The 18,145-nt window shown below is 41.1% G+C and overlaps 1 protein-coding gene across 1 annotated transcript; it reads right to left on the bottom strand.

Moving 5' to 3' along the window:
- Nucleotides 1-4,865: 4,865 nt before the first annotated feature.
- Nucleotides 4,866-18,015, bottom strand: LOC125232039 (sorting nexin-14-like). The gene is made up of 11 exons (XM_048137651.1): nt 17,901-18,015; nt 14,918-15,053; nt 14,143-14,236; nt 13,676-13,734; nt 13,351-13,534; nt 11,294-11,478; nt 8,553-8,828; nt 7,725-7,909; nt 6,690-6,854; nt 6,114-6,295; nt 4,866-5,085 (listed from the first exon to the last, which is right to left on the bottom strand). Exons 1-11 carry the CDS (start codon nt 18,013-18,015, stop codon nt 4,993-4,995), a joined length of 1,674 nt encoding a protein of 557 aa, XP_047993608.1. The 3' UTR covers nt 4,866-4,992.
- Between the last annotated feature and the right edge of the window lie 130 nt (nt 18,016-18,145).

Below are 18,145 nucleotides of genomic sequence, written 5' to 3'. Positions count from 1 at the left end.
GTTAGCAGATCCTGGTTTTGACATTCCTGGTCCAATTGATGTCTTGTTCGCTGCCGACGTCTTTGCTGAGGCACTTCTCGACCAACGTGTGAAACGCTGCGTCAATAAACCGCGTGCTCTCAACTCAGTCTTCGGATGGCTGATTGTCGGAAGAACCCGACTAGCTTCGTCATCCTTATTGAGTGTGCCACCACCCAATATGGATGAAAACCTGAACAATATCGTTCAACGCTTCTGGGAAATCGATACCGTTCCACATTCTTCCCGATTAACCCCAGATGAACGGCTCTGTGAAGACAGCTTCACAAATGAGCATTACCGTGACGAGACTGGTAGGTACGTCGTCTCTCTCCCTTTCAAAGATAACGCTGAGCCTTTGTTTGAAGGCTCTCGGGAGATAGCGTTACGACGCTTCCATGCTATCGAAAAGCGCCTGTCTCGTGATCCAGACTTGAAACAACAATATGTTGATTTCATGACCGACTACATCGAAAGTGGTCACATGACTTTGGTGCCTGCTAAGCACATGGGTCAAGGGAAGTATTACGTGCCGCATCATTGCATTTTGCGCCCTGAGAGCGCCACAACGAAGCTGCGCGTCGTTTTTGACGCGTCAGCTAAAGATGCGCATTCCAAATCCCTGAACGACACGCAATTAACAGGTCCAAAGTTACAATCCAACATTGCGGAGATTCTTCTTCATTACCGGGAGCACGAAGTGGTCTTTATGGCTGACGTGCGCCAAATGTACCGTCAAATTAACGTTGCTCCGCAACACCGGGATTACCAGCGTATTCTCTGGCGAGCTCACCCAGATGAGCCTCTTCAGGAATATATTTTAAACACCGTAACGTACGGGGTCTCCTCGGCTCCGTTTCTTGCTTGCCGAACGATCCAGCAATTGGCCAACGATGAAGGGCACAAGTACCCAAAGGCCAAAACCGTTCTAGCTTCCGATATTTATGTCGACGACGTTGTTACCGGAAGTTCTTCGCTGGATGATGCTCGTGACATCAAGTCACAAGTTATCGACCTTTTCAAGCTCGGCTGTTTTGAGCTTCGAAAATGGGTAAGCAACCAACCCGAACTTCTAAGGGACTTGCCCTCAGAAATGTGTCTTTCGGAAGCCATCGCATTTACCGAAGCCGAAGACACTACCGTTAAGGTTCTTGGCCTTAAGTGGGAACCCGCTTCAGATTCGTTCGTTTTTAACGTTCAACCTTCCAATCAACCGTGTACCAAACGAACGATTCTAAGCGAGGTCGCCAGAATCTTTGACCCTTTGGGTTTCTTGTCTCCTCTGACAATCCAAGCCAAAGCCTTAATCCAAAAACTTTGGATTCTTGGCACATCATGGGATGAAACTCCACCTCCGGAAATTGTCTCCCAGTGGAACAACTTCTCCCAGCAGCTCCCTCAAATTAGGGACCTGAAAATTCCTCGCAAGCTCACCATAAAAGGTGCTCAAACGTATCAGCTGCACGGGTTTTGCGACAGTTCGGAGGTAGCGTATGGCGCCGTCATATATCTCCGTGTCACCGATTCGGACGGTTCCGTTCACGTCTATCTTGTGTGCGCAAAGGCGAAGATTTGTCCACTCCGTAAACAATCTTTGCCTCGGTTAGAACTGTGCGCAGCAGTGCTGCTTGCTGACCTCATCAAGTTCGTCAAGGACACCCTACGGCTTCCTATCGACGAAACTTACCTTTGGTGTGATTCAACCGTTACCTTGGCTTGGTTGCGTGCTCCGTCCTCGCGTTGGGTGACATTCGTCGCCAATCGTGTTAGCCACGTGCAGGACATCGTTCCTACCGCCTGCTGGAGACACGTTCCCTCTGGAACGAATCCCGCAGATATCTGTTCACGTGGGCAGCTGCCACATGAACTTTTGACCAATCCGCTATGGTGGGCGGGTCCAGAGTGGCTTTCCCAACCACCGTCTGAATGGCCAACAGATCTATCGAAGGATCGTAACAACGACAACGTTGTACTTTCCGAGCAGCGTCGGGTAACTCTGGTAACAAGCCAAACCGAACCTATCAAGCAACCGTCAATCATCGATCAGCTGTTAGAGAGGTACTCGTCCTTGGACAAAGTCTGTCGCATTCTGGCTTACGTTCGTAGGTTTTGCACCAACGCGCGTGGCAACGCTTCTCGATCTGAAAGCCTGTTCATAACAGACACCGAGCGCCATCGGGCGCTACTCGAAATCGTTAAGCATTTCCAAAATCGTCATTTTTCCGATGAGATATCGAAACTTAAATTGCGGAAACAGTTACCTCGTAGTCTTCGCAAACTGAATCCGTTTCTCGACGACCAAGGTATACTCAGGGTGGGCGGACGACTTGCGCGCTCCGGATTAGAATTTGAGCACAAGCATCCCGCTCTATTGCCTAGAAAATGTGTACTTACGACACGCGTAATCGAATCGGTGCATCGGAAATGCTTCCATCCGGGTTTAAATACGACTCACTACTTGGTCCTGCAGCAATTCTGGATACTCGCTGCAAGGCGAGCTATACGACATCAGCTGTCGAAATGTATCCGATGTTATCGGCTACATCCACAGCCTCTGCAACCGTTTATGAGCGACCTTCCTGCCTTCCGAGTCAACCAGGCTAAACCGTTTTCTGTAGTCGGCGTTGATTTCGGTGGTCCGTTCCGTATCAAACTCGGAACTCACCGCGGTGCGAAAATCGACAAGGCTTATCTATGCCTGTTTGTCTGCCTTAGCACAAAGGCCGTGCACTTGGAGGTAGTGTCAACGCTTTCAACCGATGGGTTCATCGCAGCCCTACGTCGTTTCGTTTCCCGTCGTGGGCGCTGTAACGTAATTCATTCTGATTGCGGTACGAACTTTGTCGGCGCGAGCTCGCAATTAGCGGCTTGTATCGAACAAGCTTCAGATGCAGAGCGTATTGCTTTCAAACGCAACCCCCATCCGCGCCACACTTCGGGGGCATATGGGAGATTCAAATTAAGGCCGCGAAAACCCATTTGTATCGCATTATTGGCGACCAGACTCTAACGTTCGAGGAATTATCGACCATTTTCACCCAAGTGGAATCCATCCTAAACTCTAGGCCTTTGTGCCCATTAAGCTCTGACCCTAACGACCTTGACGTTCTCACACCCGGTCACTTTCTGACATTAGAGCCTCTGACTGCTGTCCCTGACTCTGATTACACAGACGTCAAATTAAATCGCCTAGACCGTTGGCAACTCATCCAAGCTTTCCAACAGCAGTTCTGGAAACGATGGAATAATGAGTACCTACATGCTTTAACTCAGCGGGCAAAATGGACCAAAGACTCGACACCGTTAACCGTAAACTCACTCGTACTTATTAAAGACGACAACCGACCTCCTCTTCATTGGCCGTTGGGACGAGTTGTGTCTCTCCATAACGGACCTGACGGAGTAGTTCGGGTGGCTACCGTTAAAACCGCGAAGGATAACCTAGTTAAAAGGCCCCTGGTCAAACTATGTCCTCTTCCATCCGAATAATCACTCCCAACAACGCTCCTAGTTTTAAGATTAGCTTAGTAAATCGTAACAGAAATTAACAGAAATTAACTCACAGTCAGTTTTGTGACGATAATTAAGTATGAAATTTCTATAAAAATATTGTTTTTGTGATAATCTACATTCAAAATATGAAAAAAGTAAATTTTTAGACAGATTTTATACTTAATTGTCGTCACACAACTGACAGTGAGTTAATTTTTGTTGACAACTTACGCTAATTGGGGTGTCCCAAATTCTGAAAATGCTCATGTCATGTATGAGGAGGCACACTCAAAGGATATGACAGATGGCGCCACCCATTGCACAGATTAAGAATTTCATAAGCGAGAGTGAGAAGATGATATGTTTTTTCTCTCTCACACATATGAATGATAGTGACATGCCTAGGCACTTGCACAAGCGCCGCCTGGCGCGATAAAATGTCAGTGTGCCTCCTCATTGTATTAAATCTATTTTTTGTATATATATTTAAAATAAGAAATATGATGTACGAAATACGGTTGTAGCCAACGTCATCATTACGGCTCAGCCACGACATTGGTCTAAGCGCGACAACGGTGAGCGGCGGCCATACATTGGAGTGAGACACAGCGCTGGGACTTTCCATTCGCACGTATGGCTGCCGCTCACCGCTGTCGCGCTTAGACCAATGTCGGGGCCGGGCCGTTCTACGCGAGTAGCTAGCTTTCCCTATCGCTCTTCTGTAGTGACGCGACAGAGCCAGACTTCGTTTCTATCGCCATGTAGCGTCACCGATTGTCACTTAGCTAGGCCGGCTAGTTTTAGAACTGCTTAACTGGTTTCAGCAGTGAAACGGCTAAATATAATAAAATCATTATCACTAGTACGTTGCAATTTACAAAAAATGCATAGGACGTTATCAATAATACTAATAACAACACTTATTTTAATATCGGTGGATCTTATTTGTAGTTTTCGATCAGAAAAGTGCCCTTTTCTCTTCTTGTGTATGCAATTTCTGGTGGATTTCAGACAAATGGTTCTTATTACATTTGTTTGATGGAAAACCACATTTTTTTAGCAAGTAAGATCCATGAATTGTATGTTTTGCCGATTTATTCAAAGTTGTACACTAAGAATTTCCTACCTTGAACTTTCTTCATGCTCAGAAAGGGTTCCAAAATAAATTATTCAATTCAATTCCATATGTTACCATCAATCAATTTCAATAAGTAATGCTATTCTGTTAGCATCTTTTACGATTTCTAATGGTAAGCGATTATTGCCGCTCATAGACAAACGAAACACCAGAAGTGTTGGAGGTGCGATGCCGGCATTTAAGGTGGGTGTACGCTCTGATAATAAAAAAATATAAGAAAACAAAAAAATAATAGAAAACTTACCAAATTAAAGAGGGTCGTGTGCAACATCAAATAAATTGGCCCATATAAAAGTGTGTACGATGTTTCTTATAAATATACAATTTAGAATTTAAGCACTGCCTCAACTCTTTGGTTCGTTCGGTGATTTGTTGTCTGTGGCACTTAATTCCGGGAACAGCTCCATTATACATAGATCGAGGAGATTGTACACCAACTGCAACAAAAAAGCAGGTGTGGTTTCTGTCAGAGAAGGATTCTTCTGCTTCATATGCAATAGAAAATAGGGACTATTTTATCAGAATAGGGATGACGACTACATAAAATAATGGCATTCTGTTCAGTCCGTCAGTTAGATCGTCCAAAAATACTGAACACATATTTTTCGCTTTTTCTAATTAATGAAAAAATACAAAGATATAGAGTATCAAAGTTCCGGAGTGGGGGCTTGTGACGTCACTTCCAAGTAAAAATAGTACCTAGGCGTGACGTCACGCGAAAATTCAACGCACTGTACCGTCGTCATTTTTAGTTTACGAGAAAAAAGAAAAAATACGTGTCTAATATTCTTCGATAATGTAATTAACGGACTAATTAGTTTTTTTTAGTCGTCTCGCCGTCAGCGCCGGTGCCTAATACCGCGATAGTAGCGGGTGGAACGGCCCGCTGTAGTTGTGCGCGCTATTTGCCGTTGCTTGGTTGATGGTAGACGCTGTGGTATTGACTTTTAACACTATCTGTTTGACTGTCTCTTAGCTGACGACATAAATTAGCAACTTAGATTTTAGAAGCTGTGGGGATAGTAGCACCTACCTGTTTGTTAAACTATGGCCTCTGCAGTAACTCGAAGGCTTTATTTACCGCTTGAACAGCGGTGCCTAATACCGCGATAGTGGCAGGCGGAACGGCCCGACGTAGTTATGAATGTGCTACTTGAAGTTGTTTGTCGTCTATGTACTTTAAACACTTTGTTTTTAGCTGCGGGGATAGTAGAACCTACCTGTTTGTTAAGCTGTGGCCTCTGCAGCAGCTCGAAGGCTTTATCTACCGCTTGAACAGCACCAGTACCTAATACGGCAACGGGCGGAATGGCCCGACGTAGTTGTGTGCGCGCTATTTGACGTTGTTTGGTGGCTGATAGACGTAGTGGTATTGAATTTTAACACTATCTGTTTGACTGTCTCTTAGCTGACGAAATATTACAAAAACTTAGATTTTAGTAGCTGTCGGGATAGTAGAACCTACCTGTTTGTTAAACTGTGGCTTCTGTAGCAACTCAAAGGCTTTATCTACCGCTTGAACAGCGCCGGTGCCTAATACCGCGATGGCAGCGGGTGGAACGGCCCGCCGTAGTTGTGTGCGCGCTATTTGACGTTGCTTGGTTGCTGGTAGACGGGGTGGGATGGATTTCTTGCCGAATAATATGTCTGTGGAAAAATATTGACTATAAGAATTGAAAAGGCTACTAGACCTTTTTTTAAAGTCTGTCTTATATGATTAAATACTGTCCAATCAACCGAAATAAAATATTACCATATTTTATTATGACTTAAAAACAGCAAAAAATATTTTTAAAGTATACTTTTACGTAATCAGGCGAAAACAACACAATCATGTTAATCTATAGACTATCTATGCATCAGGTCATTCTATTCGAAAACAACATTTTCTGACTTTTTAAGTATGAAGGCATAAAGTTCAATATGTCAGTGATTGTTTTGACATGCAGTAAGGTTCGAATTCGATGACGTCACTACGTACACCGTCACAGTAAGAGTGAAAAAAAAAAAACAAGAATTAGTACTAAGATATCTTACTAACCATGTCCTAATTTAATAAGATGCGCCAGCCGCCGTTCGCACAGACTGGTCGCGAGCGTCTTATTGAGCCAGCGCTCTAAAGCGTCATCTACGGTTCGACGCACGGAACCGATCACTCCGCCAAACACGTGGACCAGCCAGCTTCGTGCGTGGAGGACTTTTATTACTGAAACAAAAAAGGGTGTGAATTAGCCGGGACAGAGGACGACCCAGGAAGAGATGGTGGGACGACCTCGACGTATTTTACAGCGACTGGTAAGAGCGGGTATCAAACCGTGGGGAGTGTAGAAAGGAAGGGGAGGCCTTTGGCCAGCAGTGGGACACAATTTAGGCTATTGAAAATCGAGATATTTAGTAATGTGATTGTGACAGACAGACAGAAGGACAGAGTCGCACCATAAGCACAGTATAATAAAGAGTACTATCGTACAGTATGGCCACTCCCGCTCCCCGTTGAAAGTGTCACCCACCCCCTCTCGGTTACCTCACAGTTACCGCCTGTCAAAAACGCGAACAGTCGACCTGTCATATTTCACTCATACAAGCATGGTACGCGTTCACCTACACGAGCTGAGACTGTGTGCTAGGAACGCGCCTCTTTCATAGAGGTATATTTAATCGCCAGTGTCCGAGGTGTACCATAAGGGTTTATTTTTGTACCTTTTTGGTACGGAACCCTAAAAAGGATGTGAAAAATCTAAGGAAGTTTCAGGCTCGGAATTTTAGAACTAGATGAAATGCCCCTTTATTTTGTATAAACTTTGCGGTAAATTCCACTGTAAACGTCAATACATAACATTTTCAAATGTTAATCACAAACTTGCTCAAAGAAAATTATTTTGATCAATACTATAAACCCTTCAAATATTTCGCTTTCCACGATATTGCTCTACGATTTTACTCATAAAAATACACAAGAAACTGCATTAACCCATTTTTCCACTGAGTTCGACACCGAAGTTTTTGCCAAATAATTGTCGCGACAACTCAAATTTAACATACTTAATCTACGCAAATGAAGATAAAATATACTCACATAAATACATAAGACACTGCGTGAACCCTTTCACTTTATCCTGGTAGCTGCCATCAATTATCTCCCTACTGGGTTCTACATCGAAATTGTTCCCGAATACTGATTCCCTGATGTCCCGCCTACGCGGACGTTTATTCACGTCTTCGCTCACTTCTTGAGCCTCTTCCACACCTGCGCCTTGCTTTCTAAAAAAAAGATTAGACGTAAAAATTAGATTTATAATTCTGACTGAATAAAACAAACTTTAGCCACACTATAACCCAATAGCCAGGCCGAGACGCTCCGGTTGTAGAATTAGCTTCCTCCCGAGGAACAATGAACTACAGTATGGGATCCTTCAAAAAAGGAGTGTACAAGTTTTTAATGGGTAGGCTCAAGATAGAAAGGCGTGGAAGGATCTTGTGGAGGCCCTATGCACCTATGGGGTGCCATAGGACATTCAACAACAACAACAACGCGCATGTGACACCCCTCGAGTTGCAGGCGTCCATAGGTTACGGTGACTGCTTTCCATCAGACGGACCGTATTCCTGTTTGCCACCGACGCGGTATAAAAAAAATGAGACGAAGTCTGCCATAACAAAATATTAACAAAACCGCTGAAAAATGTGCTTGGTCTGATCTCTAAGCTTTGGTGCGATCCCAAAAGGTTCGATGACGTGTTGTTATTATTCTGAAGTTGGGAATAATTGGTACAAAAAAGGAGATGAAAAGTTTAATTTTACTATAAATATTGTATTTTAAAATAAAATGAGTGTGTCTCTACCATATTTCCTATATTTGGTCTTAATAATGTGATATGTTAAATTACTTTATAAGTGTACTTACAGCGCTTGATATCGCTCCAAATCTGCCGACAGCAAATAGTTTCTCAAAAACGACTCCAAATGTTGTCCTTTTTCTTTTCTCAGCCTATGAGTAACCGCGGTAACCATATTCCCAATATCCGGCCCGTTTAGTGCAGCGGCGGCAGCCGCGAGTGCGAAGTCGGTGCCAGAGAGGAACAGCCTGAGTAGTGCGGAGCTTTGGAGCAGGGGCGCTTCTAGGGCGCGCTGGAGGAAATCTTCGTACTTGTAGCGGAGGGTTTCCAATGGGCTGTTGTCTCTGGAAATGTGAGATGATAATTAGAAGGTTGGTCAAAATAGGGAAATTGCGTGTACTTAAAACAAAATATTGTATACCATGCACTAAATAAAGCATCAGATAATTGTAAGAAAAACACATGTAGTCGTTATTTTTAAACACAATTTATATTTAATAAGTCGGATAGAAATACATAAACTAAATAAGTTACCGTGACGTCACTCGATACGGGTTCATATCCATACTAATATTATAAATGAGACAGTGTGTGTGTTTGTTTGTTTTCCCCTCACTAGCTCGGAAACACGTGTTTTGTTAACACGTGTTGTGTTGAATAAAGTCAAATTAACTGCTTTAAAATTGATAAAAGTAGGTGAATCTAGTAATAAAGATGATTTACCACCCGTGGAACTACTGGAAGCAGTGATAAACGCATTTTTTGCGTTGTAGTTTCCTCGCTATAGTGAGGGGAAAAGTTTTGTGTTACACTCGGGTGCAAATGTATTTTACTTCTCGTGTGTTAAAACACTCGCAAGTTCAGGATTCTATTCTCGAACCACTCGCTTCGCTCGTGGTTCAACTATAGAATCCTTTCACTTGCTCGTTTTTCAATTCCACACTCGGCGTTAAAATACAACTTTGCCCCCTTGTATAACAAAAACTATTGTCCATCTTTCACGACAAAACGGAGCGACGAATTGAAGTGATTTTTTAAGTGGAGATAGTTGAAGGGATGGAGAGTGACATAGGCTACTTTTTGTCTCCTTCTATCCCTCCAACTTCCCTAAAATGGGGGGTGGACGTTTGTATGGAGCATTCCGCAATTTTATAATTTAACGCGAGCGAAGACGCGGGCAAAAGCTATTTATCTATATTAGTATATCGTTCAATTAATTTTGACAAATTTTAAAAAGAAGCTAATTTGACTAAAAGGAAAGTAGATTATTAAAGGCCTGAATCAGATAATTCGAATCATTAGAGCGATTGATTTCACAACTTTTACGACACGCCAAAAAAAACCATACCAACTATAAGTGAATTTTAATTCATCATCGTCATCCCAAAACCCGAAAGACGTATAAAGCTAGGAACATACTACGCGGACGTCCGTCGTAAATCGACCGCGGACGGGAATCTGGACAATGAAATTACACATAACCGTGCAAACTATCGGTCGACGGAAGTGGACGTGGCCTTGAGCGCATGGACGTCCGATCGAAATCTGGATGTTTTGTTCCGTGCACACTGATCGGTCGCGGTCGCGGTCGATTTACGACGGACGTCCGCGTAGTATGTTCCTAGCTTGAGGCAGGACTAGGACTCCCCGGGGATCTACAGAACGGTCGGTGTTGCGCTATTCTTACCTATCGGCTCCCTGCGATCTAGTTGAGATCGTGGGACCAATTTGTCGTGGGTTTCCCTGCTGCAGGGTATTTTTTTATTTTGACCCTTCGTACAAATAGGCTACTAGACTCATATCGAATTTGGCACAATAAATGACTGTCTTCTGTAGTATTTGACATAAAAAAACAATATTTATAGATTTTGGGTATTAAAAGTGTATGACTACTTATTTTCGATTAAAAATGTGTAATTTTTTTATTTATTTTGGCCACCGGAAACGCTGTCAGCGATGTAGCGACGTCGTCAAATTCGAACCTTACTACATGTCAAAACAATCACTGACATATTGAACTTTATGCCTTCATACTTAAAAAGTCAGAAAATGTTGTTTTCGAATAATATATAAGATAATCTATAGATTAACATTATTGTGTTGTTTTCGCCTGATTACGTAAAGTACATTTCAAAAATATTGTTTGCTGTTTTTAGGTCATAATAAAATATGGTAATATTTCATTTCGGTTCATTGGACAGTGCTTAATCATATCAGACAGACTTTAAAAACCGGCCAAGAGCGTGTCGGGCCACGCCCAGTGTAGGGTTCCGTAGTTTACCGTATTTTTCTCAAAAACTACTGAACCTATCAAGTTCAAAACAATTTTCCTATAAAGTCTTTATAAAGTTCTACTTTTGTGATATTTTCATATTTTTTAAACATATGGTTCAAAAGTTAGAGGTGGGGGGACGCACTTTTTTTTCCTTTAGGAGTGATTATTTCCGAAAATATTAATATTATCAAAAAACGATCTTAGTAAACCCTTATTCATTTTTAAATACCTATCCAACAATATATCACATGTTGGGGTTGGAATCAAAAAAAATATCAGCCCCCACTTTACATGTAGGGGGGGTACCCTAATAAAACATTTTTTTCCATTTTTTATTTTTGCACTTTGTTGGCGTGATTGATATACATATAGGTACCAAATTTCAGCTTTCTAGTGCTAACGGTTACTGAGATTATCCGCGGACGGACGGACGGACGGACGGACGGACGGACAGACAGACATGGCGAAACTATAAGGGTTCCTAGTTGACTACGGAACCCTAAAAAGGGTCAAGTAGCCTATTTACAAAATTACCTTCTAGACGGCAGCGGCAAGTCTTGTAATAGACGCTCCCCATGGAACTCCAGGAGTTTACTCCGGAGAAGGTGGAAATCGTGTTCGCTCCTGTCCACGGTCCAGGCGCGGGGCTCGGCTCCTCGTTCTACGCAGTACACGCACAGGGTGAACACGCGGACGGTGCCGGTGCGGGGAGGCGCTTGCTGCAAAATAGGCAAATTGATGAAAATTAAATTAGAAAAAAAAACATCAATGACACCTAAGTGACACTGACAGTTAACATCGCTTTTTTCACCTCATCTGCCATTCATTTTCACAAACGTCATTTAGGTCACTTGATAAACTTTACCTACCCAATTGACAACATTTCATATTTTTGAGTACTACTCTTTATTGTTTGGTTTGAAGGAACTCAATAATAAAAGGGAGACGTATTTTTTTTTTTTTCAAAAAACTGCTATTTTAATGCGAAAATCCCTTTTTATTACTACTTCGAGCAGAAAGAGCGTAAGTTACAAACGTAAAGACTCAACTTAATGACGTCACGTGTGTTGTTTCATACACCTAAGAAAACGACAAAATCATTCCTATAAAAAAGTTTTAATGTATAGCCGGGTCCACACAGAGCGAGGCAATTTCCTCGCGCGGCAAACGTGCTATGTAGATGAGTCTTGGCCGAGGCAGTGCGCGCTTTATTTTATTTTTTTATTTTATCTTTATTGGGAAACAAACAGCTTACAATTTTACATAATATAGGTTACATGACTAACATATGAGCCAAAACAGTTTCCACTAATGGAATAAAGCAGAATTGCTCAATTGCTTGCTTTATGCTCGGGGAAGCAACCTGCCTCGGCCGAGGCACGTCCACAATTAACGTTTTCCGCGTGAGAACATTCGCGACATGCCTCGCTGTGTGGACCCGGCTATTAATTAACATTTAGTTACAAGATAGATAACTGTCTAGTGTGACAACATGTGTTGCCTACGAACACGACACGCATACATACATGCCGCACGGTGTACGTCTTTTAGTAGTGTCATTACTAGTTTTAATAATACCGTGTGTTATTTGATTTGACTGAACACTCACCATTCTAATGTCGACGCTGGTTAACACAACTTTGTACGTGACAAGGTCATCATCCAACTCGTCAGCGAGATGTTCCAAGCAAGCCAGCAGGGCCCCGACGTCGCCATCATCGTAAGAACGGTGTTCTAATACTCCTGTGTAGTCACAGTATAAGACCAGTGGTAACACTTCTAGCAAACGTAGGTACGTTTCGCGATATGTATGTGTACGCTAGGGTGGAGTGAAAAAACACTTTTCTGGAATTAGCAAACCTAATAGTTATCAATCAATGCCTATGAAGCCTTTGTGCAAATTTTCAGCTTTTTAAATCAACATCTTCTGCCTCCGCATTAGGTTTGAAATTTTGAAAATCTCATACAAACCTGAAAATTCAACTTTTAGATAAAAAATGTTTTTCGGCAGTATTATGTTCAGTATACATTATTGATACATATTATTACAAGAAACTATCAAAAATTGCGAAAATTGCGTTAAAAATCGCCAATTTTCAGTATTTTAGCGGCTATTTTGGCGAATGTACTGAAACTAGGCAAACTTTGGCGATTCTTGACGCTATTTTCGCAACTTTTTGTAGTTTCTCATAATTATATATGTATCAATAACATATGTATACAAACATAATACTGTCGTAATTTTTTTTTATCTGAAAGTTGAATTTTTAGGTTTGTATGAGATTTTCAAAATTTCAACCCTAATGCGGAGGCAGAAGATGTTGATTTAAAAAGCTGAAAATTTGCACAAAGGCTTCATAGACTAAGGGGCATTGATTTATAACTATTAGGTTTGCTAATTCCAGAAAAGTGTTTTTTCGCTCCACCCTAGTGTACGCACCGTGTTCGCATGCAACACATGTAAGCGGATGAGAATGAACGAAGATGAATCTTTCTCATCCGCTTACATGTGTTGCCTACGAAACGTCACGCATCACCTACACTCGTGGCGTACGTTCGTAATATAGTGTTCTGTGTCAATGAAAACTTACCATTCTGATATCGACCCTGGTTAACACAACTTTGTACGTGACAAGGTCATCATCCAACTCGTCAGCGAGATGTTCCAAGCAAGCCAGCAGGGCCCCGTCGTCGCCGTCTTCGTTAGAACAGTGTTCTAACACTAGGCCGGAGTTGGGAGCGCGCGGTGGACCTTTAGCGCGTACTGGCGGTGCCCTAGATATAGTAACAATGATTGGTCTTATATGTATGGAAATACCAAAAATATAGGACTATTTAATATCAAAGAAGTTATAATTTTCACTTTAAGAAACATGCGTAATTATTTTTTTACCCTATTACTTATGTTTTACTCACTTTTTGTTTTGCTTCTGATAGCCTGTGGGTATTCTGGATCCGATCAATATTTTGTAATACTGTAACAAAAAAATATATTTCAATCGTGGTGCAGTTGGAAGCGGGATGGCCCCGGCATGGCCAGAGGTCGCAGGTTCGAGTCCTGACGGAGGTGTGAATTTTTCCATTTTCCTTTAATTTAAAAATATATATTTCAATAAGTTGATTAATCAGTAAATAAGCTCTATGATATTTAAGTAAATATTTCGATATTTTTGCCTTTCTATTTCTAAACCTCAAGAAACAAAATCGACCGAGTATCGCAAGAGTGCACAGTCAGATTTGATACTCCCAGAGATTTTTAAAGGCTTTATTATTCGGTCTTTTTACGATTTATAAGCATAACAGTTTGTTCGTCGATGTCCTCGAAATCGTTGCAATGATGTTATTAGCTATCTAGAACGATAAGTACTGTTGTTTTGTCTCACCTCTTCACTGTGTAAGAAACGGGGCAGCAACACATTTTCCAGCACCGCTTGCACCTCGTTCGCCGCCGTAAATATTTCGGGGCACGTTTGTAATCTGCATAAAATAATGGTTCCTGCATTAACGTGTAACTTTCTAGTACATTTTAAATACTAACCCCCTTCATAAACGTTCACTAAAGTTGTCAAGCCGATAAAGTTCGTTTGTCCCTTTCACCACACCAATACGTCGGAAAGGGACAAACGAGAACTTTATCGGTTTCATAACTTTAGTGAACGTTTATGAATAGGTATGTAGGTAATATACTAGAGCCCGATATCTTAATAAATTATGAAAGAAAGTTGCCGTATAGAGATTCATTATATTTTATGTGCTTCGATTTTCCCGATAGTATTGAAATCGGAACTGGAGGTTGCATTATTGAATAGAGAATAGGAAGGTCAAATTTCTTTACCTATTTAAAATATAAGGTTTTGCAACGCCGTTCAAAACCAACAGGTTCTTAGAATAAGTGCGTATTCACAATATCCGAGCAGAAATCGGATGTCGGATGGATTTCAATAGCAAAAATCAAAGATGGCGGCTTAAATGTATGGAAAACGGTCCTACATCCGATATCGCATAGGATGATGTGAAAACGGACTAAGGGTCACCCTACAAATGTTACGAGAGTCGATGTCTAGTCAACTCGACAGTTGTGACGTTCTACTTTTCTTGATCAGACACCGACGCTAGAGAAAGAGTGTTTCAAAAAGTTGATATAATATAATACGGTACCTCTTCAGGTCCCCGTTAGGTGAAAAGCCGGTATTACCACGACGGGCGAGTAGTTGTGTCGCTTCACGGAATAACGTTGCTTGTTCCTCTTCGCTCGGCTTTAGGTTTGGATCTAGCAGCTTTGTTTGAAACAGTTCTGGTGACAAACCAATAATTTTATTATATAAAAACCGGCCAAGAGCGTGTCGGGCCACGGTCAGTGTAGGGTTCCGTAGTTTTTCGTATTTTTCTCAAAAAATACTGAACCTATCAAGTTCAAAACAATTTTCCTAGAAAGTCTTTATAAAGTTCTACTTTTGTGATTTTTTTCATATTTTTTAAACATATGGTTCAAAAGTTAGAGGGGGGGGACGCACTTTTTTTTCCTTTAGAAGCGATTATTTCCGAAAATATCAATATTATCAAAAAACGATCTTAGTAAACCCCTTATTCATTTTTAAATACCTATCCAACAATATATCACACTTTGGGGTTGAAATGAAAAAAAAAATCAGCCCCCACTTTACATGTAGGGGAGGTACCCTAATAAAACATTTTTTTCCATTTTTATTTGCACTTTGTTGGCGTGATTGATATACATATTGGGACCAAATTTCAGCTTTCTAGTGCTAACGGTTACTGAGATTATCCGCGGACGGACGGACGGACAGACAGACATGGCAAGGGTTCCTAGTTGACTACGGAACCCTAAAAACGAATACTTTTTTCATATTAATATTGTTATAATTATACACAGAGAACCTCCTATAGAGTGGCAGTCTTGTATATTTGGTTCGCGATACGAGTCACCAGTGTTTGGGGTGCGAGGAGCGGGCGGGGAATGTGTTAAGCGCGCTGTGATTGGCCGTTTCAAGGACGGCGGGCAGTCGCGCCAGATGAAAAGGGACAGAAGTATGACTGTCCCTCTACTGACGCGTAAGTGGCCAATGTAAGTTGACCTATGCCGGCTCTGAATAAATTATAAATATGACTTATTTGTGGAATGTAATGCCGTCTGTTTTTAAATTTGAGCTTCTTGTTACCTTTCCACACCATTTCACACTACAGGTGGACATCTTTAAGGCATCAAAATACCCTTTTCCAATTTTTTTGTGCGAAAAACACGCGCTGCTTTCGGGTCTGTTACTTGGTCGATACTGATCGGGCACGGCGAGCGCCCGCGCTTATATCAGTGCAAATACTAGGAAGGCTGGCCACCGCGAGTCGTCTTGTAATAGATGTCTATAGGGGTTGGTCTGTGTAATTATATCTTACAGTTAGCAAGATAAATCAAATTGCTGAATTTGCACAGAAAGTACCTGTCACCCGTTGACCAAGAACGCCGATGTAAAGTCGCCGTCAATAGAACTTGTGAACAATGTAAACAAACCTTGTAGTCAAAATGTCTTTAATTTTCATTCTAACTCATCAGATACTGGCTAAATCCATGTGTTATTTAATCAATTCATATCACATTATGTTCCTCAACCTTTAAAGCAATAAACTTGTGCTAGAATATTGATATTTTATAGAATGGTTTGTTTACATTGTTCACAAGTTCTATTGACGGCGACTTTAAGGTATACATTTTTGTTTTCATGAATAACTATTGTGGTAACATAATACAATATTGTAGAGACCTTATTGGCACATCAATATCATAAATAGCGAGCTATGGCCCCATCATATCGATCGGAGGCGTGAGAAATGCATTGTTGGTGTTCAAGGACATCTAATCATAGCCTTAATTGACACGAATTTATACGAATCCAGTTACAAAATAAATGACAGAATTTATGTAACAGAAATTACGATAATTTCGAAGCTATCGAACTAAATTTACTTTTAAACGTCATTTTAAAAAATATCTTTTAGAAAAACAAAGTTTGGGTATCCCTTATGGCTACCTGGTTGCAGATTACCGGATTTAGCTTCAGCTTTAGCTCTAGCTGTAGCAATTATTTTACTATCTATCGATCTAACAGATCAAACACACATTTCTTTTCATCATAGCATTCATCTCACTCGTTTCATAGGCTATTATTTTTAGATATTTTAGGTATATAATTTCATCTCTTTACAATATTTCTTATTCAATCAATTATGTGTTATCGTGATCTGATCCGGTTCCGGCAGAATATCAGTGCTGCTGCCTCAGGGCGTAGCGTAATACTGAGCCGTAACCCTTTTGTCTTGTTGCGACGCGCACAGTATCATAGTACGCTATGGTAAAAATCTGTGTTATTTCCTGTTTTCCAATTTGCTTATTATGTATTCTAATTCTTTTTTGTAACTTATTTCTTTTGTGTATTCTGTGTGTATTGTGACAAACAAATAAACGTATATCTATCTATCTATCTATCGTGTCCCCCTGACCACTGCCGTGCTAAGCTCTCTCTCCCCTTCTTCTATTGAAGTGGCGAGTCTCTCAAAAATAAAAATCTCGCCGACTAAGGCCCTCAGCGCATGCGTAAGCGTATCGTATATACCTTTGGTATAAGCAGTGATCGGAACTATGGGAGCAAAACTTTAACAAAACTTGCTAAGTGGACATTTTAGAGTACTTACAGCCATGAAAATATTAATATCCTTGTAGTAATGTATTAGAAATCATGGATTCAGGTATATAATCAAATAGGGAACTTGACTGTAGTTAAAATAAAATATTTTATAGCTTGCACGAAATAAAGCATTACATAATTTATAAGAAAAACACGGACAGAAGTTACTTTTAAATACAATTTCTATTTAATAAGTCAGGTAGAAATATATAAAGTAACTGAGTTGACCGTGACGTCACTCAATTCGATTTCATATAAATTCCATATTAGTAAGTTATTAAAAACAAGCTGATTTGACTAGGAGGCAAGTAGCCTATTTAACAAGATCTGAAAATAATAATCTTGGTTTTATTTTAAATTTATGTCAGCTCTAAGGTTTTTGTTAAAGTTTTGCTCCCATAGTTCCGATCACTGGATATAAGGTTTAACATGTCAGAACTCACTTATGTCCTTAAAAAACTGTAACAACTGCGGCCGGCTGGTAGACCCGACGTAGCATAATATAGATGTCGCGGTTCGCCGACCAGCAGTTCCAGGTCTACTTGAAGTTCTGCTCATGTAAAGGGCCCTATATATTTGTTATAATATAAGATAAGGTGTCAACTCACTAATATCCTTATAAAACTGTAACAACTGCAGCTGGCTGGTAGACATGACTTGTTGCATGAAAACGTATAGATGGCGCGGT

This window comes from Leguminivora glycinivorella, chromosome 12 (genome assembly GCF_023078275.1).
Source record: "Leguminivora glycinivorella isolate SPB_JAAS2020 chromosome 12, LegGlyc_1.1, whole genome shotgun sequence".
Taxonomy (NCBI): Eukaryota; Metazoa; Arthropoda; class Insecta; order Lepidoptera; family Tortricidae; genus Leguminivora; species Leguminivora glycinivorella.
The sequence above is the reverse complement of the archived record's forward strand: the minus strand, read 5'-3'. Positions and strand labels throughout refer to the sequence as shown.